Here is a 23966-nt window from a genome sequence, read left to right on the forward strand (position 1 = left end):
AGAAGCTAAGGATTAGCTTAGGTGACTTACCTAGGATCACATAACTAGTAAATGACTGGTGGAGAATTTGGATCTGGTTGTTCTTGGCTCCAAATATACCTTTTATCCACTATTCCACCTCTCCATTTTTTTCCATAAGGAAAGCATGCTATACTTTACCAAATACCTTGCTGAAAATCTAGTTTAATTATGGGTACTGCATTTTCCCCACATAGATTTTATAAAATTGTATGGTTCAGAAATGTCTGAATGACCAAATCCAATAAAAGTTTGTTGTCATCTTAGAAAAAGGGTACCAGTGACATGAGCCAGGGGTACATTATGAAGGGAGAGAGGACAGGGCAAGTAATTCCAGCTCTGATTTGCCTTGCAATAGTATCTTCAGTACTGAGTACTACATTTTAGGGAGGACTTTGAAAATCTGGCCTGCATCTACAGAAGAATAATTATAATGCTAAAGACAACCATACAAAGAATGGTTGAAGGAGCTAGAAATGTTTAGCTTAGTCAAGACTTGATAGTTTTCTTCAAGTATGAAGAATGGCTTTCTCTGAAAGAAGGAATACTTGTTTTTTTAGTCCTAGAGGACAAAAAAAAAAGCAAAAGGTGGAGGTTACAGAGACAGATTTTGGTTCAGCATAAAAAGAAAATTCCTGACAATCCAAAAGTATTCTACAAAGCTATCCTGGAGTTAGTGAATTTCTGCTCAGTGGAAGTCTTCAAAGTAAATGCTAAATGACAGCTTCTCAGGCTAAGAATATCCTAGCCTTCTGCTCCCATATTTAAAAAAGCTAGTTTTTCCATAAAAGGTATTAAAACCATTCTCAGCCTTACTTGGCTCCAGAGACTAAAAGCTTAGGCTATTGACATCACTTCCCAATCACTTAAATACAAAACAGCCACAAGGAACTCCAGTAACAAGCTGATGCTTGGCTGGCAGGCACTTAAGGGTAATTTGGAGGGAGGGGATCTTTGTTCAACTGACTCCTTGTTCTTTTGTCCTTTGTTCTCAAAGAGGACCATGACATCAGGGAGGTGATGCTGTGACATTCAAGTGAACTGAATTTAAGTGATGGAAGTCACTGTTTCACTTTCTAGAAACATCTGGGTCCACTAGCCAAACATAGATCAGGAGATGGCCCTGAATGCAGTGGGAGACCTTAGCCTTTTTAAGTTAAGATCTTTAACAGGAATGTCTTCAAAGTGTATCTTTGTTGAATTTCATTCTTCTATGAATAAGTAGATCTCTTTTTGCTTTATATTCTGAATATCTCATTTCATTCTTAAACTAAAAAGGGACTAGTCTGAATGAGGCTCAGTCTAGAACAAATGTAGAGGGATTTCTCATTCTATCAGATTATAAATTTCTTGAGGATAGGAGTTGTCTTTTTGTATTCCCAGAACATGGCATGATGCCTGGTACATAATACACACTTAAATATTCATTGGTTAATTGATAGACATGACCTCTGAGATTCCATGATTCTGTGAAATTAACTCAATGAAGTAAAAGAACCTTCGAATGTAGGAAATAAGTTATACTGAAAGGAACTTGGCAGCTAATGAAGTGGCAGAAAGAGTGAGGCTCCGTATTTTTTCTCTCTCTTCATATAAGTAATGTTTTAGAGTAAATGGACAAGTCATATATTTTGCCTTCTTTTACTCAAGTTCTTTTTTGAACAGGCTGGACTTGAATTCAGGTGGTCTTGACTCCAGGCCTGGCACTCTATCCACTGAGCCGTCTCGGTTGTTCTTAATAAAATATTAGGTTTTATTAATAGAAGTAGAGATATTACTTCACACAATCTAATTTACTTCATTCAAAAAAATCCTATTTTAAAGTGTTAAGTAAAAAACCATTAAAGGGGATAACTAATTCAGTAGGCACAATATTTTGGAACCTCCAGTAAGTTATATAGTAATGATAAGCGATGGGATCCATTGGAGTTAACCTTTTGGGGGCTTATTAGTTAACTTATTTTTACAAACCATCTGATTGGTTGAATGACTAGAGATTTTGCATTAAGATTCTATGAAGCTATATTTATAATGTAGTAATGATACAATGATAAAAGAGCATGGTATAGTATATAGCTAAACATTCTTAAAATCAATAAGACTTGAATTCAAGTCCTACTTCTTAGACATATTGACACTGTGATTATGAGTAAAACTTAATCTCTGAGTTCCCACCACTACCACCAGATTACTCTCTTAACTCTTATGATTTTCAAAAGGCAAAATTGGGGAGGAAGAGTGTTTCACCACTGAGAAATCTATATGCCAATGAAATCAGACCTCACTCTCCCACCCCCATGACATTATTGTAAAGTGTTGGTTCAGGCCACACCATACATATGTTCCTATATAATATCCTAAGCAAAGGGCATTAGAATTCCCTGTACTTTGCACAGAAAAGACAACATCTAAAACACAGGGTTCAGTTCTGGATGCCACATTTTAAAGGAAACATTCATGGACTGGGTTGAGTTGTGAGGAGGGATAACAGGAATGGTTTAGCATCTAGTAATCCTATTGGACAAAGAGTTGTTGAAGAATATTATGTATTTTTAACTTATTAAAAAAGACAAGGGAATATGATAGCTGTTTTCAGATATTTGAAGGGCTGTCGTATGAAGGAGAAATTAGCTTTGAGTCTCTTTGACTTTTTTTTTTCATATTCTTCATTGCTTCACAGGACATAATCAGGACCAAATGGGCAGAAGTTAAAAAGAGGCAAATTTTTGGCTCAATATAACTTTCTTGCAGTTTAAACTGTGCCTAAATAGGATAGCCTTCTCAGACAGTGAATTCCTGGACACTAAAAGTATTTTTTAAAAAACTAGCTGCTTGGCCACTTGGCAGAGATGTTTAAGGAAGGGATCCATGCTTCATGGAGGGGTTTGGAGTCAGTGGCCCTTAAGGTCTCTTACAACTGTGAGATTCTCTGATACTTCTGGGCTTAACAGGATTCTCTTTATTGACTTTTAAGATTGAAAATGCTTTTTTTTAAATTATACAAAACATTTTCCTAACATGAAGATCACATTACAGAAAATCTTGTCAGAAGTTGAAAAAGACCTGAACAAGACTCAGCCTGAATCTGCCCCAGCAACCAAAGGGAAGAGAATGGCTATTCAGGAAATAGAGGATTCAGAGGAGGAAAATGGAAGAAGTGGAGAACATGAAAATGGCAGTGGAGATAAAAGTAAAATATCATTTCAATTGTTCTATGAGAAAAAAAATATTTGAAAGAATTCAGGTTGACTATATTTTTCAGTTTGTATGGAAAAGGGCATGGGCCTTTTCTAAAATTTACCTTTTAAGTAACCTTCCAATTTTTTATTTTTGTTTTTACTTTTTCACTTCTTTCAAAGATCCTCAGTTTTGTTCTTTTGATTACTTGCTTTCACTCCTGAACATCACATTTTCTACATAAAACTGTGACTGCTCTATTGTAACAGCATAATTGGTAAGTAAAACAAAAATTTCAGACTTAAATGGGGGTTTTATAACAATTTGTTTAGTGACAGAGGAATTGATTTAAAAAAGGAAATAAAAGATTGTGCAGATAGCCTCATATATATCCTTAAACTGGGTAAATCAATGAAGATATAATTTTTTGCCTCTACTTTAAAAGTTCTGCTTTCAGAAATAAAAGAACCCAAAGAGAAACAATGTAGAGAAAGTTCTATTTTTAAAAATAAATTATAGATCACAAAGAAAGGCAGTAAAAGAACAGTGAAATTGAACATAAAAGATTTTCAAATCCCAGATATAGAGCTGTCAGGGAGAAGTGAAATAATTTGTCCAGGATCATACAAGTAGTAAGAGGCAGAACTGGGAATGAAACAGTCTCCTTATAGTACATCTCTCTGGATTCCAAAAGCTGGACTCTTTTCACTGTACCATGTTCAAAACTGGTTCCCTACTCATAGGTGACTGATTAAATGGGCCTCGGGAAAATGAGGGTAACAATATACCAATAATTTTGAGGGTAGTTAACATGCCACAGAATATAAACATTTTATAAATGCAACAAATAATACTAAAATCCTTCAATTTAATTTTATGATTTAGTAAGGTAGTAAGAACTAGAAAAGAGAAAGAAGCAAGACAGAAGAGGGAGAATTATAGCATGATAGGAAGGGGAGAATTATAGTAAGATAAGAAGGGGAGAATTATAGTAAGATAGGAAGGGGAGAATTATAGTAAGATAGGAAGGGGGAGAACTATAGTAAGAAAGGGAGGGGAAGGAGAGAGAAGAAGCAAGGGGAATGAGGTAAGTGGCGGGGGAGGAAGGGGCCAGTATCTGCACACAGCTGGGACCTATCTTGCTGCAGCCTCCATTCTGCCCTGCCTACATCCAGTCTGGCCTTTTTTTTCTTAATTATATCCCCTTTCAACTTGCAGCCCTTTAAGCCCCCCTGGCACATCCTGGAACGGTAGCTAGGCAGCCCAAACAGCCCAGGGTGACCATGTACTTGAGAACTCTACTCCAGCTGCCATCTTCTAAACTCTTGTGTGTTTCTTGCGCTTAGAGAATGCCCCTACTTAGTGACATGGACTCTCTTTCATTGCACATAGTTGTATTTGGTCATTTCTGCAGGAGTCCAAAGAAATGAAAAGACCCTTGATTCTAAAGAACTTGATAAAGGCTGGATGAAATTAAGCCAAGAGGCCAATACATCTAGAAGCTTCCCATTCCCGTGACAGCATTCAGGAACGCAGGGGTGTTGGGAGAACTCCTGAGTCAATCAAGAGTATTGATTAAGCTTCTATTATGTGGTGGGCTGAGGGCACAAAACCAAAAAGAAAACAGTGTTTTCCTTCACTTCAACTGCTTAGCTATTGAATACAAAGCTTGGTCCTTCTCAGATAAATAGAGCCAATAATTTCCTTGGGTCTTGTTTTTGCACACAGAGTAAAATTGGCTTGTTGTGGAGGGTTAACCCTTTCAGTTACTGCTGTTATGGGTACTGACATCTTTTGCTCACTATGCTTGTTGTTTGTTTACTCAGGAGATCGACTCTGGAGCCTCTCCACCTCTTAGTTTTCTCTTTTGTGGTGAAGTTCATTAAACTAGGTCATCTATGATCCCTCTTTAGGAAGAGAGGGTATTAAAACTTGCCTCTAGGGCTTTACAACAAATCTTAAGAAAGCATAATTCTCTTGAGAAGGTTAAAACATTTTTCCTCTAGCTTGAACAGGGCCACATGAAGAGAGCTTTACTCATAATTTCTAAATTTTTGTAGGGCAAAAATCAGAAACCAACAAGCTTGTTGGAGACAGAACAATTAAGTAACAGTGCAAAGCAGTATTTGGTTAAATACCAGAATAACTGGTAGAGACAGAAAACAAGAGTACAGAATATAAGGATGGAAGAAATCAACATGAACTTGGAATGGTTGGGGGAGGTAGAAAAGGTTTCCTTGAAAGGGCTAGAATTTGGATAGGTGAAGGGACAAGGGGAAAGATATTCTAAGGTGGGGAAACAACAGGAGCAAAGACCTACAACTAAGGGGCAAGTGAGAAGACTGACCAGATGGGTGTGGATAGGTAGATAGGTTGCCAGACAGACTAGTTTAAACAAGAGCCATTAGATATGATCTTCCTAAACAAGAGGACAACATAAAGAAATTGGTATGTAGCATGTATTGGAGAGGGAAGGGACTGGAGAATAAAAGATCATTTGGGAAACCATTGCTATACATGAAGACACTAGGGTGGTAGCAAGAAATGGAAAGATGTACTAATTGTGCCTCCAGTCATCCTGAATATGTTAATTTTAGTAGATGCATGGATAGGAGAAATCAGGTTGAGTATACCAGAGCTGCCCTATATTTAGGGCCCATAATTTTTGATGATGGAGACCAAATCACACATTTTTTATACTTAATTGGACCTCAGTGCTTGACACATGATAGATGCTTAATAAATGCTTCTTGATTGATGATCATAAAGGAAACATTATTTGGTGGAATGACTAAGTGACCTTTCACTGATTTTTCAAGAGAATAGTCCTAATTACAAAAGGAAACCTATCTCAGGAAGCTAAATGTTTCCTATTACCTTTATTCCTTCAATCTCTACTTTCCATATATTGATTTCACTACCTATAAAACACAATAATATTTCAAGTCAAAATTACAAATTAGGTCTTTGCTTTTAAGCAAATCAATCATCACATAAGCCAACTGTGACATATGTAATACTGTACTTGAAGTTTTGAAGTTAGGTTGTTGTAGAATCATTTTTTTTTTACATATGTCCAACTTGTGATCCCATTTGGGGTGTGTGTGTGTGTGTGTGTGTGTGTGTGTGTGTGTGTAAAATTCTAGGTGGTTTACCATTTCCTCCTCTAGCTCATTTGACAGATGAGGAAAATGAGGCAAACAGGATTAAGTGACTTGCCCAGGATCACACAGCTAGTCAATGTCTGAGGCCAGATTTGAATTCAAGTAGATGAGTCTTTCTGACTCTTAGACTCAGCCTTTTATTTACTGTATCACCCAGCTGAAGTTAGGGAAGGCCTGATAATTCAGTTTTAAATGATTCTAGTTAAGACATTTTTTTTCATATAGTTGTAGTCTGTGGTTAATAAGTATTAATTTATTTGATATTCACCAAATATTTCCTTCAAACATTTCTACAGGCAGGTTGATGACAAGTTGAGAAATTATTTCTAGACCTGAATATTTTTAGTAGTATTTTATTTTTTCCAAATACATTCAAAAATAGTTTTCAGTGTCCACTTTTGCAAAATCTTGTGTTCCAAATTATTCTCCCTCTTTCCCCCTCCCTCACCTCCTTAAGACAGCAAGCATTCGGATAGGTTAAACGTATGCAACTGAATATTTTTCTATGAGAAAAGTTGTAGATTTAGAGATGAAGTGGCTGCTAGAAACTAACCCCTTCATTCTATAGATGGAGAGACAGAAGGGGAAATGAGGTGCCTAAGTTCACATAGGTAGAACTAGAATTTTAAAAACAATTTTTCTGGCTCCAAATATAGCTTTCTATTATACTACCATGCCTCTAGGTAGGTCTCATGAACGGGGATAGGATTTGAATAGTCAAGTGTGTAAGAGAAAGGCATCCTATGTAGAGGCAAAATTTTCTAACCTAATGGGGAACAATAATATAATAACTATTAACAATGGATTGATCACATGTTTTAAAAAATTGAAAACATATTTAAAAGACTCTCTCCTGTATTCTATATTTAATGCTAATAGGGGAAAAACATTTAAAGACTAATATAGAAATACATTTGACACGATTGCACATGTATAACCTATATCAGATTGCTTACCATCTCAGAAAGGTGAGGAGAAGAAGGGAAGGATAGAATTTGAAATTTAAAACTTAAAAAAAAATACCAAAAAATCTAATGTTAAAAATTGTTTTTACATATAATGGAAATAAAATATTTTTTAAAAAGAAATAAAATAACTTTTATAATGTAAGATTTTACTGATACACAATATATAGTGATTTAAAATGTGTAGTATACTCATTTAAAAATAAGATAATGCTAAAATCATAAAAGACTAGTGTTCTTAAGAAGTGATTAGTATATGTTAATCACAATACCAGGAAAATGCATAATGAAGAAGACATTGAAAAGAACACAATCACCACACCTAACCTTGAGTCATTTAAAGTGAGATCCAGCTTGGTTCAGTGGTTAGAATGCCAGACTTGGAGTCAGGATGATCTATACTCACTCTGCCTCGGTTATTCACTGGATCATCCTAAGCCACTCCTTGAACCTCTAGTGACTCTGGGATTTATCAATTAAGGCTAATTTTAATCTGTATCAGTAGAGGGCATTCCCACTACTGAGATATAGAAATATTGAGACAAATTTTATATATTTTATGCTTGGAAATTTCAGTGAGCTATCGTATATTTTTAAGAAAATCATTTAAAAATAATTTCATTAATTAAAACTCACCCTGATTTTATTTTCATCTTTTACAAATGATCATGATCTGTAATGGAAAGAGGAAGCAAGTAGAGAACAAGTGCATAATTTTGATATTATCTAAAAGTTCTCCTTTCCATTAATAGTATTTTTACTCTTAAAATTGAGTCATATTAATTCATGAAATGTTTTTGAAAGAAAAAACAGTAATATTCTTGCATTTATTTTTTACGTAGTAATTTGACAGGTAGTGAATTGGTAGTGAAAAAGTTGAATTCTAGTGACCCAATCCTAGTATCATTATTTGATTAGTTCTTCTGTATTTAAAGAGTTAATGTTGCAGGACATAAAGCTACAATTCAGTAGCACAAAAGTGGAGAAATAGGGGTGGCAAAGAGAAAGCAGCCTTGGCTTTAATACTTTCTTAGGGCAGTATCCACTTTCACTTCCTAGGCATTTGTCTGGCATCTGCAGGTACATGTTTTTGATCCCCAGTTTTCCTCAAAAAACCAATTGCTCAATGACCTGGGCTTTGGTTCCTGGCTGGCACACCCCTCTGTTGTGTTCACAGTAGTTTCTTCTGATGATGCAAAGTCTAACCTCCTTAATCAACTTCCTTATAGAAAACGAGGTGCCCGAGGTGCCCGTGGCAGGAGAGCAGACAAGTGACCTGACTGAAATGGGAAATGTGCAAAATAAGTTTACTGCCAAAGGCAATGGGAAAAAGTCCCGAGGAAAGGAGGCCCAGAAGTGCCGCGAGCAAACCTTGAGTGGGGGCCCCTCCAAGGGACCGAACATAAAGTCTTCACCTCAACTTGGAGGGGAAGTTAATGGCCATCTCGGGAGTGACAGAAGTGCAGGTGGGAGCAGTGGGGCCAAGGAAGACCCCAGACGTGGGCCCGCCCCCTCTCCTCTGCCCGTACCCGCCGACACGCTCACTGCTGCAGACCTGAAAAGCCAAGGAAATGAGTTGTTCAAGAATGGCCAGTTTGGGGAGGCAGTGCTTAAATACTCCCAAGCTATGGAAAAACTCCAGGCTTTAGGTGAGTTGTCATGTGATTTGAGGTGTTGCATGGACTATCTTACTTTACAAACAAAACCTTTAATTGTTGCTAATTTTATTTGCAGGAATCACTGTATAAAAATCTAAGCCCAACCCTTTTAAGTGACAGGAATTTGCTGTCTATAAATTCTTTTGTAATGAATAATGATGGCATGATCTGATTTATGAGTGTTAACTGACCCAAAATGGAAGCTATTTGAAATGTTGCTTTGAAGGAGTCCTATTTATACTTATTTAAATATTGTGATTGCTGATTTTTTGAGGGCTATATAGGGAATAAAGAATAACCCCTGGAAGCTTTGCATCATCAGCAGAAAATGATACTGCAGTACAACCCAGAAGCTCTAGGAATCTTTTAATTATAAGGAAAAAGAGTTTTGATAATTAATTTAAACTCACTCTATGTATAATTTTAGGAAATGAAAGTGCCGAGGAATTAAGTATCTTATACTCAAATAGAGCAGCATGTTACCTAAAGGAAGGCAACTGCAGTGGCTGCATTCAAGACTGTAACAGGTAAATGACACATTTTGGGGCTTGGAGGAGATTGTTTTCATTTCATCATTTTGAATATTTTGTTTTGTTTTTTACATTTCTTGATAAGGATCTAATTTACCTAGGAATATAGCCTACTTGGTAGATAATAAGGAAGTACACAAAGTTTTTGAGGAGTTAAGTGTTGGAACAAAAGGATGATTTAGTAGAAGTCAGTAGACTATAAATAAGATGAATTGAATACAGAAGAATCTAGTGATCTGAAAACCACTGAAGAGCTGTTATAGTCAAGATTTGAAATAAGGATGGGTGTATATATTGTGTGTATATAGTGAATCTTCTACTGTTTTTCACCTGGATTCTTTACTATTACAGACTACTTCCTATCTTAAGGTACTTCCCCTTACAATCTGTCCTGAACACTTCATCCAGGTTAATATTCCCAAAGCATCATTTTGATTAAATGCTATAATGAAAAGAGCTTCACATTTAAAGTCCATAGGCCTGGATTTAGCTTGGTTTAGTGCTGCTGCTGCTGCTATTTACTACTTGTATCACCATTTAATTTGTCTAGCCCAAGTTTTCCTATCTGCAAAATTAGGTAGTTGTATTAGATTATTTTTAAGTTTCCCCTTTCCCTTTTAAACCTGGTGATTCTAGAATTATGTCATTCACTTTCAACAGTAATGTCTTATGTGATAGCTTTTTATTACAGCTTTTTGTATACATGTTATCACATCTTTAGATTGTAAGGTTCTGGAGGTCTGTCACCATTTAAACTTTATGTTAATTATAATTGCTGGGACTATGGCTTGAATGTAGTTGAAACAGAAATAAGTGCAAAAGACACAAAAGAAAATAAAAAAAATTTATTGAATGCATGATGATAATGTCACCTTAATATAGTCAAGTACCAAGTTATATTCTGGAAAGAAAACTATTTCCTCAAATAACAAATAATTGAGATTTTTAAAAAATCATTGAATATTTTATTCCTAGGATCAAAAGGGGGCTTTTTAAAGTGCTTTAGGATAGTAAATATCTGTCAGATCTGAAAGAGTTAACTTTACTTCCCCAAGATGAATGGTTTACTCTTTCTCATTGGCAGGATTAGCTCTATTAAGTGAGTCAAAGAACTTGTTAATCAAAAAATACTTCATAATATTCATCTAAATTATACAAACTTTTAACTCTTTAATTTTACCATCATCACATTTTTAAATTTATAATTTTGAAAAATGTATTGCCAAATAAATAACTGACTGTTAGTTGACCCATAAACTTCATTTTTGTTTCCATCAAGTTCTTGAGAAAATGAACAATGGGCATTTGTCTCATTGGAACAAACAAACACTACAACACCTCTTCTAGAGATCTTGTCCACTTTGCACTTTGTGAAACACAAAGCCTTATGTGATGGAAGGCCAAGAACCTTCAGTCTCTCAGGCAGTATATCTTGTTACTGTATCTCCCTCAGAGACTTTCTATAAGAGATACCTAGAATGAAGTCTTGGAGCCAGCTGAAGATGTGTAGCATATATTAAGTTCTTTGGAATGATGGGCCATGTTTTTTCTTGTCTACGTTTGGTTCAAGGAAATCTTTAAATACTTATATGTAAGTATCAGAGTTAAGTTTTTTCAATGAGCAAAAAAATGAAAAAATAAACTTTTGTACCAAGTATGCATAGTCTAGCAAAACAAATTCCTGAATTGGTCACATAAGAAAAAAAAGTCTCATTTTGTACTCTTGAGTCCTTTGTCAGGACATGGGTAGCATGTTTCATCGTGAGTCCTCTGGAATCGTGGTTGGACAATTGAGTTGATCAGAGTTCTTAAGTCTTTCAGAGTTGTTTTTATGTTATTGTTATTGTGTACTTCACTTGGTTCTGCTTCATCCTACATCAATTCACACAACTGTATCTTCTCAAGTTTCTTTGAAATTGTCCTCATTACCTCTTGCTTCTAAGAGCATATAGAAAATGCTCTGTTTGGCATTCAGAGCCTTGCCCCTTCTTACCTTTCTAGTCTTCTTATACTTTTCCCCCACATTTAACCTTTGATCCAAGGATCTTGGCCTCCCAGTTGTTCCATGAGCAAGATATTCCATCTCTCAGCCCTGGGCATTTTCTCAGGAATGCTGTACCTGGAATGCTTTCCCTCTTTTGCTTCAACTATTGACCTTCCCAGCTTCCTTTTAAGTCCCAAGTCAAATCCCACTTTCTGCAGGAAGTCTTCCCTAACCCTTCTTAATTTCAGTTCTTTCCCTCTATTAATTAGTTCTTACTTATCTTGTATGTAACTTGCTTCATATATGTTTGTTCACATGTTGTCTCCCCCAGCAGATTGTAAGCTCTCTGAGTCTTTTACTTCTTTTTCTATCCCTAGCCCTATCCCTGCCTGGTATATACCGTGTTTCCCCAATAATAAGACACTGTCTTATAATTTTTTTTTTTTGGACAGAAAAACCCCAGAGGGCTTATTTTCAGGGGAGGGCTTATTTTAATGAACATTGACAGCATTTTAATAAAAAAATAAAAAAAAAGAATTTTTCTTTTATCCTCCATCATGCCCCCTGAGTTTTTCTTTTATCCTCCATCATGCCCCCTCACTCCCGCTTACATACTGGGTTTTTATGTTGTCCTGCCTCAGCTCTCCTCCGCGGCATTGCTCTCAATGGCGCCAGCAAGCAAATCACTGGGGAAGAACAGGATGACGTGCTCACTGCTGCAGCTCTGATTGGATGCAGCTCGGGGGAGCGCGGCATGCGTTTAACCAGGGGGGGCCGACGGTGCATACAGAGGGTACCGTAATGTAGCGTGTAGCTACACCTTCACTACAGTAGCAATCTCAATAGGGCTTATTTTCAGGGGAGGGCTTATTTTAGAGGAATCTTACACAGTAAGGGGAGGACTTATTTTCGGGATGGGTCTTATTATCAGGGAAACAAGGTAGTAGGCACTTAAATATTTATTGAGTTAAATTGAATTCATCATTACACATAACACAATAGTATTCCATTATATTCATATGCCATAATTTGTTCAGCTCTTCCTTAATTGAGGGATTTAGTTTCTAGTTCTTTTCTATCACAAAAAGAGCTATTATAAATATGTTTATATTTGAGGTTCTCTTTTTCTCTTTTTTGTTCTCTTTGGGTTATAGACCTAATAGTTGGATCACTGGATCAAAATGTGCACACATGAGCAACTTTTGGAGTGTAGTTCTAGATTACTTTCTGGATGGCTTAAACTAGTTGATAGCTCCAACCACAAATATATTAACATAGCCTTTTCCCCACAGCCCTTTCAGTACTTGTTATTTTCTTTCTTTTTGATTAACTTTGCCAATCTGATGGGTATGAAGTGGAACCTCAGAATTGCTTTAATTTGCATTTCCTGATCTCCCTTTATTATAATATCTGTCTAATGCTGATTATCTTCAATTTTTGTCATCCTGTTGTGTAATGTTCTTGTCTGTTTTTTGGAGGTCTTGGAGCAGCCTTCGTTCAGTAATCACAAGAATAGCCAGGTGTTAAAGTCCAAATCCTTTATTATCTCCTTTAAAGTCTTGTCTCCTTGCCTGGGGCTTCAGCTAGCTTTCTGGAGGTCCTTCAGGAGTCTTGGTTTCAGTGGAGAAGCGAAAGAGGAGGGCGTGCCATCAGTGATGTGAGATGAAGTGAATGAATCTGGCTCTGAGTCCAAGTGCTTGTGCTTCAGCCTCTAGCCACCACAAAGGTGGATGATGGAATAAATCTGTCTGTCAGTCCTACCCTGACTTTGTCTCAGTTTATATGCTCTACACTGAGTATAAACCAATCATTTTATCACTAGGGAACCATTATTTGGTGTAGGATTAAATCAGTCATACTGAACTAGAGAACTATTAATCACCACGCTAAACTAGATAACCACTGTCTCATCAATTCTACTGACTTAGCACTTGTAAGAATCCTTGTTTCAAGGGCAGAGTTCTGGCCCATAACACTGTTGCAGGTCTGTATCATTTCTTACCTCGACTCTTGAGCTAGTTTCCTCAGCTTGTTTCCCTGTCTCTAATCTCTTTGCTTCTCCAATCTGGCCTTTATGAAGCTGCCAGAATAATTTTCCTAAAGCAGAGTTCCCTTCTTATAAACCTACAGAAGCTCCTAATTGGCTAAGTTTATAATACATATAAGGCATTTAAGGCCTTTCACGGTTTTTTCCCAACCTTCCTTTCTACCTTTCTCTCATATTACCCTCCTTCAAATATCCTGTGATCCAGCCAAACCGGATTACTAGCTGTTGCACAATCTCTTCTTTATATATTAGTGCAGATACTAGCCCTAGAATTCATTCTTACTTCATTCTTGCTATTGAAATCATCTTCCTATACCCCAATTGATAATGGTCAAAAGATAGGAACAGAAAGTTTATAGATGAAGAAATAAGAGCTATAGATAAGTCATATGAAGAAGTGTTCTATGTCACTTTTGATTAGAGAAATGCCATTATTAAAGAAATGCAAATTACAGCAACTCTGAGGTGCTACCTCATATCATCAGATGGGCTAATATGACAAAAACGGAAAATAATCAATATTGGAGAATGGGATAGTTGGGACATTAATGCATGTTAATGGAATTGTGATCTAATCTAATCATTCTGGAGAGCAATTTGGAACTATACTCAAGTGTAATCAAATTGTACATTCCCTTTGATCCAGCAATACCACTACTAAGTCAGTATCTCAGAGCATCATTAAAAAGGATAAAGGACCCATATGTACAAAAGTATTTGTAGCATGCTTTTTGTGGTGGCAAAAAATTGGAAATTGAGGGAATGTCCTTCAATTGAGAAATGGCTGAACAAGTTGTAGCATATGAATGAAATGGAATATTGTTGTGAATTAAAAAATGATGAGCAGGCAGATTTCAGAAAAACCTGGACCTACATGAATTGATGCTGAGTGAACTGAGCAGAACCAAGAGAACATTGTACACAGGAACAGCAACATTGTATATGTTGTAGAATGACTTAGCTCTTTTCAGCAACAAATGATCTAAGATAATTACAGATTTATTATGATGGAAAATCCACATCCAGAGAAAGAAATGGAGTCTGACTGCAGATGAAAGCATACTATTTTTCCCTTACCTTATTTTTTTTTTTTCTTTTGGTATGTTTCTTTTACAACTGTGACTATTATGGAATATGTTTTACATTATTACACATATATAACCTATATTAAATTGTCACCAGGGTCGGGGAGGATATGTAGGGATAGAATTTGGAATTCAAAACTTTACATAAACATTTTCTTTAAATTGCTTAACATTTTAGGAAAAGGAGAAGAGGGAAAAGGAGGAAGAAAAATTTAGAACTCAAAATCTTATAAAAAATGAATGCTAAAAATTATCCTTATATATAAATAGGAAAAAAATACTATTTAAAAAAAGAGAAATTTTCTTCCTTTAAAGCCCATACAAGAAATGTAAATCTATTCCTGATCCCTTCCTCATTTTCACCTGCCACAGATGATCCTTTTGGGACTTTCCCTCTGGAAATTTTCCTAAAGAATTTTGAATCTATTTTTTTCCCCTGTCATACTCTGGCTTATATTATTTGTGTAAAAAACATATCCTCCTAGTAGACTTCAAGGTCCTTGAAGAAAAGCTTTATGTGCTTATTTTTCCCCCCTTGTATCTAGCAGAGTGTCTTTAAACTAATGTTTACTTAATATGTTTGTTGAATTGAATTCACATACATGAGCATATTTGTGCTTACAAATACTTACTGTGATAGGGAAGGAGAAATCCATTTTGCAGATGAGGACAATGAAGGTTAAAAGTTATGGCTTGCCTCAAATTTCATACCTAGTCAGTACTAACACTAACATCTCCTGTCCTACTACTATGAGCTTGAGTTTCCTTAATAAATCTCTAAGTCAGATAGAATAACAAAAATAAGGCAGCAATAGTGTTACAATTGCAAGAAAAGCTAAGGATAGAAAGTTTTGTTTTTTTTCTTTTTGTGGGAGTTTGGGGTTTTTTTTGGCTTTTTTTTTTCCCCATAATTATAACTTTTTATTGACAGAACCTATGCCTGGGTAATTTTTTACAACATTATCCCTTGCAGTCACTTCTGTTCCGACTTTCCCTCTCCCTCCCTCCACCCCCTCCCTCAGATGGCAAGCAGTCCTACACATGTTAAATATGTCACAGTATATCCTAGATACAATATATGTGTGCAGAACCTTGTTGCACAGGAAGAATTGGATTCAGAAAGTAAAAATAACCCACGAAGAAAAACAAAAATGCAAACAGTTTATATTCATTTCCTAGTGTTCTTTCTTTGGGTATAGCTGCTTCTGTCCATTATTTATCAGTTGAAACTGAGTTAGATCTTTTTGTTGAAGAAATCCATTTCTGTTGGAATCCTTACAAAGAGAATGTGGTGTTCTTCTTTTTTAAAATATAAAAATAAAATTCTGGGAGCAGGTTTCTTGGGGAGGTTTTTTGGAGGCAGCCTTAGTTTTCAGTTCAGATCAATAATCACCCCAAATGCAGCCAGGGATTAAAGTACAGTCTTTTATTGTTTCTTCCAAAATCTTATCTCCTTCACTTGGGGCTTGGCTAGTTTTCTAGAGGCTTTCTCTCTCCTTGGTTCCAAGAGCTCTTGCCGCTAGTCCTTTGCTCTGCTTCCTTCGGCCTCCAGCCAGCACAAAGGTGAAAGATGGAATGAATCTGTCTTGCCTCCGAGAGAGGGCTTCTGTTGAACTGACTGACACGACGCTCCCCTCTCAATCTTTTCAACTGAACTCTGCTGACTGAACTCAGCTGTTTTTATGCTATCTCAAAGGTTGAGTCTTCCTCTGAGAGTGGGATTATGGGTTTCCTCCCAGAGTGCTCTCTGGCCCTAAGAGCTTCTTGCTTATATGAGCTTTCTAAAGGTGTGAACACAAGCATTGTTTCTATCAGTTTCACTTAGTACCTTGTTTCTTCTGGCCCATAACATCTCCTTGTAAAATCAGATCAATCATACTGAACTATGCTAAATTAGATAATTATAATCTCTATCAACTCTAATGAGTTAACACTTTGTAAGGATTCCAACACATTTCCATCAGAATCATCCTCATATAGTATCGTTGTTGAGGTATATAATGATCACTTAGTTCTGCTCATTTCACTTAGCATCAGTTCATGTAAGTCTCTCCAAGCCTCTCTGTGTTCATCCTGCTGGTCATTCCTTACAGAACAATAATATTCCATAACATTCATATACCACAGTTTACTCAGCCATTCTCCAATTGATGGGCATCCATTCATTTTCTAGTTTCTAGCCACTACAAACAGGGCTGCCACATTTTGGCAAATACAGGTGTTTTTTTGTTTTTTTGTGTTTTTTTTTTTGCTTGTTAAAAAGCTATCTTGGAGAAAAAATATAGGTAAAAGAAAGATGTTGCTTGGGTGAATGGGAATAGAGTAGACAAGAGTAGAGACAATATGGGTTCTCCAACTGGACATCTTCAAGTAGAAGGTGACCCTTTGTTGGGAATAAAGTGAAGATGGATATTCAGAGATAAGTAGGTTGGATTAGATTAGTGGTCTCCAAGCTTTTTTTGATCATATAGTTTTTCAATGTTTTTTGAGCATGTGTCTACTTATTTACATATTATATATATATTTACTACTATAATTGTGATTGTATACATTATAAAATATCCAAAATAGAAATTTTTTTTAAAATGGGATAAAATATTTTTGAATATTTGAAAGAATATTTAATCTAGACAAAATTAGGGTCCATTGGAAATTATTGAGTAAGAAAGTGATGTACTCAGATTTTCCTTTAGGAAAATCACTTTGGCAGGTGTGTTGAGGATGGATATGAGAAGGGAGAGGCTTGAATCAGGGAGACCAATTTAGAAGGTATTTCAGTAGTCCAAGTAGGTGATAATGAGAACTAGGGTAGTTACTACAGGAGTGAAGAATAGGGAACATGTGTGTATTTTTGAAGGTAAAAATAAGACTTAATAACTGATTGGATAACTGGTTTAAGGGAGAATTAGGAATAAGAGGATATTTAGGTGACTGGGGACTAGTGCCTTTGATAGAAATACGGTAGAAAAAAGGTAGAAAAATAATACAATGAAATCTGAAATGCAGATCATAACCCAACCATGACAAATCCCATTTAAAATACCAACAAGACTGGAGAATCCTCATGGAAGGTAGGTAAACATCTTTCCAGTGGCATCTGTGTATGGTGCTCTAAGTGTTTGGGGGGCAGATTTTTTTAGGTTATAACTTCGCAGAGAAAATGATACCTGGCTAAGACAGGGAATGAATGAATGCCCAGTGGAGGGAGAATGTAGGATAGGTGGATGTGTTGGAATCAAGATTGGCTTTTAGGGGGATTAGGAATCAGGCCAGGGCCTTGGGAGCCTAGCCTCCACTTTAGAGACCACTGAATTGGATGGTCACTGAGGTACCTTCTAACTTTGAAATCCTATGATTCAGTAAATGTCAGGATATCTGTTATGTTAAAATTCTGTAAAATAAAATCATTATTTGTGGAACTTTGTTTAACACGGCCCATTTCCCCATTTAGATAGAGAACAATAACAAATTTTTATTGGTCAATAAGATGGTTTTCTACATATTTTGTATATCTACTGTTTTAAAATCACATATATCAAACCACAGGCATTGGATTAAACACCAACAGGTCATGTTAAATGCTATGAAAACAGAGAGAGAAGTTCCTTACTTTCAGGAAGTTTAATATTCTAAGAGGAGGGATAACATAGAGATGTACAAGTACATATACACTTAAAAATAGATTCAAGGTAACCTTGGAGGTAAAAGATACTTAGTGTCTACTAGAACCAAAAAAAAGCCTCATATGGAAGGGGGTGTTTAGACTGAATTTGGAAGGAAGCTTGGGACTTCAAGAAGCAAAGATGAGAGGGAGTTTGTTCTGAGCATGAGTTAGCTGCCAAGGTAAAGGTACAAAGACCAGAGTTTTGTGTATGAGGAAGAGCAAGGACATTTTGGCTCACTCATAGATTGTGTGAAGAGCAGTAACATGTAATGATGTGGGAGCATTCTCCAGAAACGCCTCCCTATGCCAGTCGGAGATGTGTCCACTGTCAGTCCTTTCACCTTCTTTCTCCAGTTACTACTTCCTACCTGTTCCACCGACCTGAAGTTTTAGTAAAGCTTTAGCTGTACTCATATATATAAATGAACAGTTCTTTCATCCATTCAACAACAGAAAGCTGTGACAGAGCACCCACCACATACCAGCCAGTCACTCTGTATTAGGATACATTAATAGAATAGTTTTTCTCCTCAAAAACCTTGTAGTGTTTTCTCCACCAGGATTTAGAAGCATATTTTTACTTGACCACTTTTGTTTTCTTCATGGCCACATGAGAAAGGCTTCCCAAAATTCCCTTCTATCTCTTTGGCACGGGACTTTCCCTCTGTTATCTGTTCAGTTTATGCTATATTTCTTTATACAAGGTTAACATGTTGCTTTGTAATTTTTATGACTGCCTGACTTACTGTGTGTTGTAGGTTATCAGTTTACCCAAGTGTGTATGTTACTCATTTAGGAGACTTGTAAATTCTATGAAAGCTAAATTCTATATCTCCCTCATATGTAATACAATGTCTTCTATATGGTAAGCTTTATAACTCTTGGTCTGAATTGCATTTCTTTACTGTCCTACATTGAATGCTGGCTGTAGACACCACTGATTTCTAAGACTGGCGCTAAGTGCCAGACTTAAGGGTTTGCATTTGATCTGAGAGATAAAACTGACAAATTTGAAAGAATAAATGAAATAGCAAAGTATGTGGTTTTCATTGTGCTTCTAAATAATATCTTTGGAAATTTTGTGTTTAGCATCAATGTTGTAAACTGACTTAGCTCTTCTGCTATGCCATCAGGCCACTAAGAGAAAATTGCAGACATCTGTCCTTTTAAGAGCATATGATTCTACATTGTATGGTAACTCTGAATTTCATTTTTGGAAATTTAAAATACTTTAACTTACATTTTGTAATTTTCCCGTTTCATTTAGGGCCCTGGAACTTCATCCATTTTCTATAAAACCTCTCTTGAGACGTGCAGTAGCATATGAAACAATGGAACAGTATCGAAAAGCATATGTAGACTTTAAAACAGTATTGCAGATAGACAACAGAATACAGGCAGCAAATGACAGCATTAACAGGTAACCTAATTTTTATTCTTTGCAGAAGGTCTAGTATATTTGTAATTAAATTGCATTGCCTTTAATTAATAAAATCAAGTTAGATATCACAGAATTTTAGATTTTAATCTTCAAGGAAAGTAAAATTACTTTATGATTGCTGAGAGATTGAAATCATGGTAATAGCACTAATATGATAACAGCTTCTTTTTTCTACATTAATAAAAATCAGAGTTTCTGCCTGGGACTTGGTTCTGACCTTCTTTAAATCTCTTTTAATTTACTTTCTACTTCTGCCATCTTCAGTAAACCTATATTTCACAAGCCTTTTGTACATCTTTATGTTTTGGTGGGGAAAGGACACCAAAGAATATTATCTTTTTTTGTGATTAAATCCTATGTGGATATAATCATGAATGCTTTAACTATTCCTGCAGTTTCTTATCTATGTCAATATTTTTCCACTTTAATTAATGTTTAAAAATCTCACAGATCTTCCCACCACTACATAATAGTTGTTATACTGTTAGTCAAGTTAATAAATATTTATTAAATGTCTACTGTATCCTACAAAAAAAAGGCAAAAATACTATCCCTGCCTCAAGAAACTCTTAAAGTAATATGGGAAAGATAATATGCCCCAAACTTTAATTAGAGATTATTTCAGAGACAAGGAACTAGGTTTAGGAAAGGCTTCTTGAAGGAGGACATGGGCTGAGCCATAGGAAGCCAAGGAAGATAAAAAGTGTAGAAGAGCAAGGGGAACATTGCAGGTACCAGGAACAGCCAGCCATAAGGAAAGTGGGAGATGGAGTCTGTGCAAGGAACAGTGAGAAGGCCAGTATGATACCAGCGAGAGAGAAGGAAAGGGTGGAAAGACGAAAGGGAAGAAGGAGTCTGGTTATGAAGGGCTTTAAAATCCAATGAGTATTAGCATCCATTGAATGAGAAACTACATGATGACAGAGAGCTGTTAGGAATTCAGTAACACTTTAAAATTAACTTTTATTTTAGTCATCACAATAGCATATTTATACATTTGGAAAGATATTGAGCCACAATGGTAAGAGAAGTATGCAGCAGGTATTTGCTCATTTTCAATCCATCAGTCAGTAAACATTTATTAAGAACATATTTTGTGCTAGGCACTATGCTAAGTACTATATCGAGTCATATTACATATTCAGTTATAACTAAATAAAGATAAAATTTACTTTTTTTTGATATGCACATGTGGACTCTTTACAATAATTGGCCCTCAGGTTGGGAATCACTGAGTTAAATTATATAACATGGTTAGGAAAGTGATAATAACCAGATAAGCCTTATCAGATCAGCATCACTAAGTAATTCCTGGAAATAGAATCATATCTTTAGTCAAAATACTGAATCTTCAGCTTTACTTGCTTGTAGCACCAGAAAAAGTATTGATGATTTGCTACTCTCTTGGTAGCAGATATGTTCTCTTAAGAGTTTGTTTCTGCCCAAATGACTCTTTGAGTTTGATGGATTTATGGCTTGTAAATGACACTTATTTGAGATTAGTAGCAGTTCCTAATGGTGAAATAAAAAAGAATGCTAATGTTTATTTAATAACATATCTGTATTCCTGAGGGAAAATGAACTGCATATATCTTGTTTTTTTTGTTTTTGTTTTTGTCTTTTAATGTGATGACCTAGCTAGGCCTTATAAAGTCATTTAAAATGAGAATGATAATACGGTTTTTGGTGAATGTTTTATATTCTATATTTGAGGGATGGTATCTGGGCCTGTTATTTTATTCACATAGGGAACTCCTAGGGTGCAAATTCGGTATTCTTGTACATCGACAACTTGTCCATAAACTAGGATCTTATAACACTGAGATGTGTTGGTGCTTTGTCTGTGGTCACAGAAATCATATGTGACAAAGGCAAACCTGAACTCCTGATTCCAGTACTAGCTTCATATTCAATCTACTACAGATTCTTGATCTCATTTAGGATTCTATTCAATTTGGTTAGTATTCATTGTGTGTCTCTTATGTGCTGCATTGTGTGCTTCCCCACTGTCGCGTGTACAAGAGAAGACTAAGACTTAATCCCTGCTCACAAGGAAATTACAAGTTAATTGAGGAGATATTTTAATTGTGTTTAATAATTTAGGGAAAATACAAGATACAGATGCCAGAATGTAGCTTGTCATTTTGGGTGGAAGATATTGGGAGAGATTTCATAGAGAACACAGTCCTCAGGATGGCCCTTAAAGGGTCGCCAGAAACATATATTGTATCTAGGATGTACTGCAACATATCTAACATATATAGGACTGCTTGCCATCTAGGGGAGGGGGTGGAGGGAAGGAAGGGAAAAATCGAAACAGAAGCGAGTGCAAGGGATAATGTTGTAAAAAATTACCCTGGCATGGATTCTGTCAATATAAAGTTATTATTAAATAAAATAAAATTTAAAAAAAAAAAAAAGGGTCGCCAGGAATTGTATAACCAGAGAAGAATATAGAAGGGCTTCTAGGCAGGGGCAACATAAGGAAAAACATAGAATGGGAAATAAACACTACATGTGTGAAGGACTGGCTGGAGACTGTTGGTAAATTATTGGAAATGAGCCACAATGGTAAGAGAAGTCCAACTCTTTGAATGCTGTGATACTAAGTTTAGATTTTATTTTGTTGTGGGCTGGTGGAAAGAGCAGTGTATTGGGAGCCCAGAGACCTAATAGTAGCCTTGCCTTCTTACTTTGCTGTGTGATGTTGGGCCCTCTAGGCCTTCATCTGCTAAGGAAGAAGGATGGGCTTGAGGGATTTTTTTTTTTTTTGAGGCAATTGGGGTTAAGTGACTTGCCCAGGGTCATACAGCTAGGAAGTGGTAAGTGTCTGAGGTCAGATTTGAACTCATGTCCTCCTGACTTCAGGGCTGGTGCTCTATCCACTGCACCACCTACTTTCCCCAGATCTTGAAGGTCTTTTAACAGAGTTGTCGATTTTCCAATAGAGGGCAGTTTTATGAGATCACTTGCCACTAGTGCACCTAATACTTCTTTAGAGTTTTTATTTAGGGAGGGACCCATTGCCAGTTATGACATTCCATGTTCCATTCTATTCTGAGTTTTAGCTGTGCCTCATTGCTAATTATTCCCAGATCTAGAGTAAATTTTTTTTAAAAAGCTTCTTATGAAAAACAGCTAAGGGACTCATTTATTTAGCTTTTTCAAATTAAAAAAGTGTTTTCCTTACAACTCTAGGAAATGGTTGGGCTAAAGATTATTATCCTTCTTTAGAGAATAGGAAATTGAATTGTGAAGATAGTCAATAGAGGTGCTGAATGACTTATCCATTGTCATATGATTAATAGGAGTCAGAGCTAGAATTAAAATTGAATTATCCAGATCCTAAACTAACATTCACTCCTTCCAACATACTACACGGCCACATTCTGAAGCAAGATATGAGAAAAATGGTGTTTGGGATTTTGTGAGGCAGTTTTGGGCAGATGGATTAGAGTGGGTGATATACAGAGTTAACTTTTAATATCTCTGCATTTTCCCCCAGAATTTTATATACACTGATAAGGGTTCCCTTTTTTTAAAAAATTTCCTTTTTGCTTACTGATTAGAAAGTCTTGAAGATTATTCCTTTTATGGCTATTTAATTTTCGCAATCCTGTTAGAGGACTAGTACAACTTAGATATAGCTGCAATGTGAGGATTGAAGTATATGTGCCCAATTAAAGATGGCATTATTTTTTAACTTCAATATTTATTCATTAATTCCATAATTGTTGCTTTTGTGCCACATTAAATTTCAATAATGGAAATCTAAACATCAATAGCTTTGTTTAAAAAAAAAATACATGTCCATTTTATTTTTGTCCTTAACCATATTCCTCTTTTCCTCTCTAGGCATCTTTTATGTTTTTAGATTTCCCTGCACATAGCTATTTACTCCCTGGCAACACATCACCTTTTTTCAGCTGCTTCTTCCTTCTTCTCTGCTGGTAATTCATTTTTTGCTTGCAAATTCTTTCTCTAAAGCTCCTTTTCCATCTGTAATTTGAGATGGTTATTCATTTATTTTCCACACTGAAGTATATGTGTAAACACAAGTAAATACAAGACCTCTGATACAGAGACTTAACTGAAGCTGACAACCTGAATTAAATCAAGCAAATCCCACTAATTCTCAATAAATCACATTGGTGTCAAGTGGGTAACAACTATTGTTACTAAATAAGAAATGCATTATTCTAAGACTGGATACCATTTTGTTTTGTAATCATA

General features: G+C 35.9%; 1 protein-coding gene across 1 annotated transcript in view; it reads left to right on the forward strand.

The window, feature by feature from the left end:
* Positions 1-23966, forward strand: part of SPAG1 (sperm associated antigen 1) — a 71707-nt gene that overhangs the window by 33128 nt on the left and 14613 nt on the right. Inside the window, exons 9-12 of the mRNA XM_051974455.1 lie at positions 3055-3208; positions 8554-8973; positions 9410-9509; positions 19560-19712. Of these exons, the coding sequence (XP_051830415.1) occupies positions 3055-3208; positions 8554-8973; positions 9410-9509; positions 19560-19712 (827 nt within the window). The remainder of the gene's footprint in view (positions 1-3054; positions 3209-8553; positions 8974-9409; positions 9510-19559; positions 19713-23966) is intronic.

This window comes from Antechinus flavipes, chromosome 1, assembly GCF_016432865.1.
Source record: "Antechinus flavipes isolate AdamAnt ecotype Samford, QLD, Australia chromosome 1, AdamAnt_v2, whole genome shotgun sequence".
In the NCBI taxonomy this organism is placed as follows: Eukaryota; Metazoa; Chordata; class Mammalia; order Dasyuromorphia; family Dasyuridae; genus Antechinus; species Antechinus flavipes.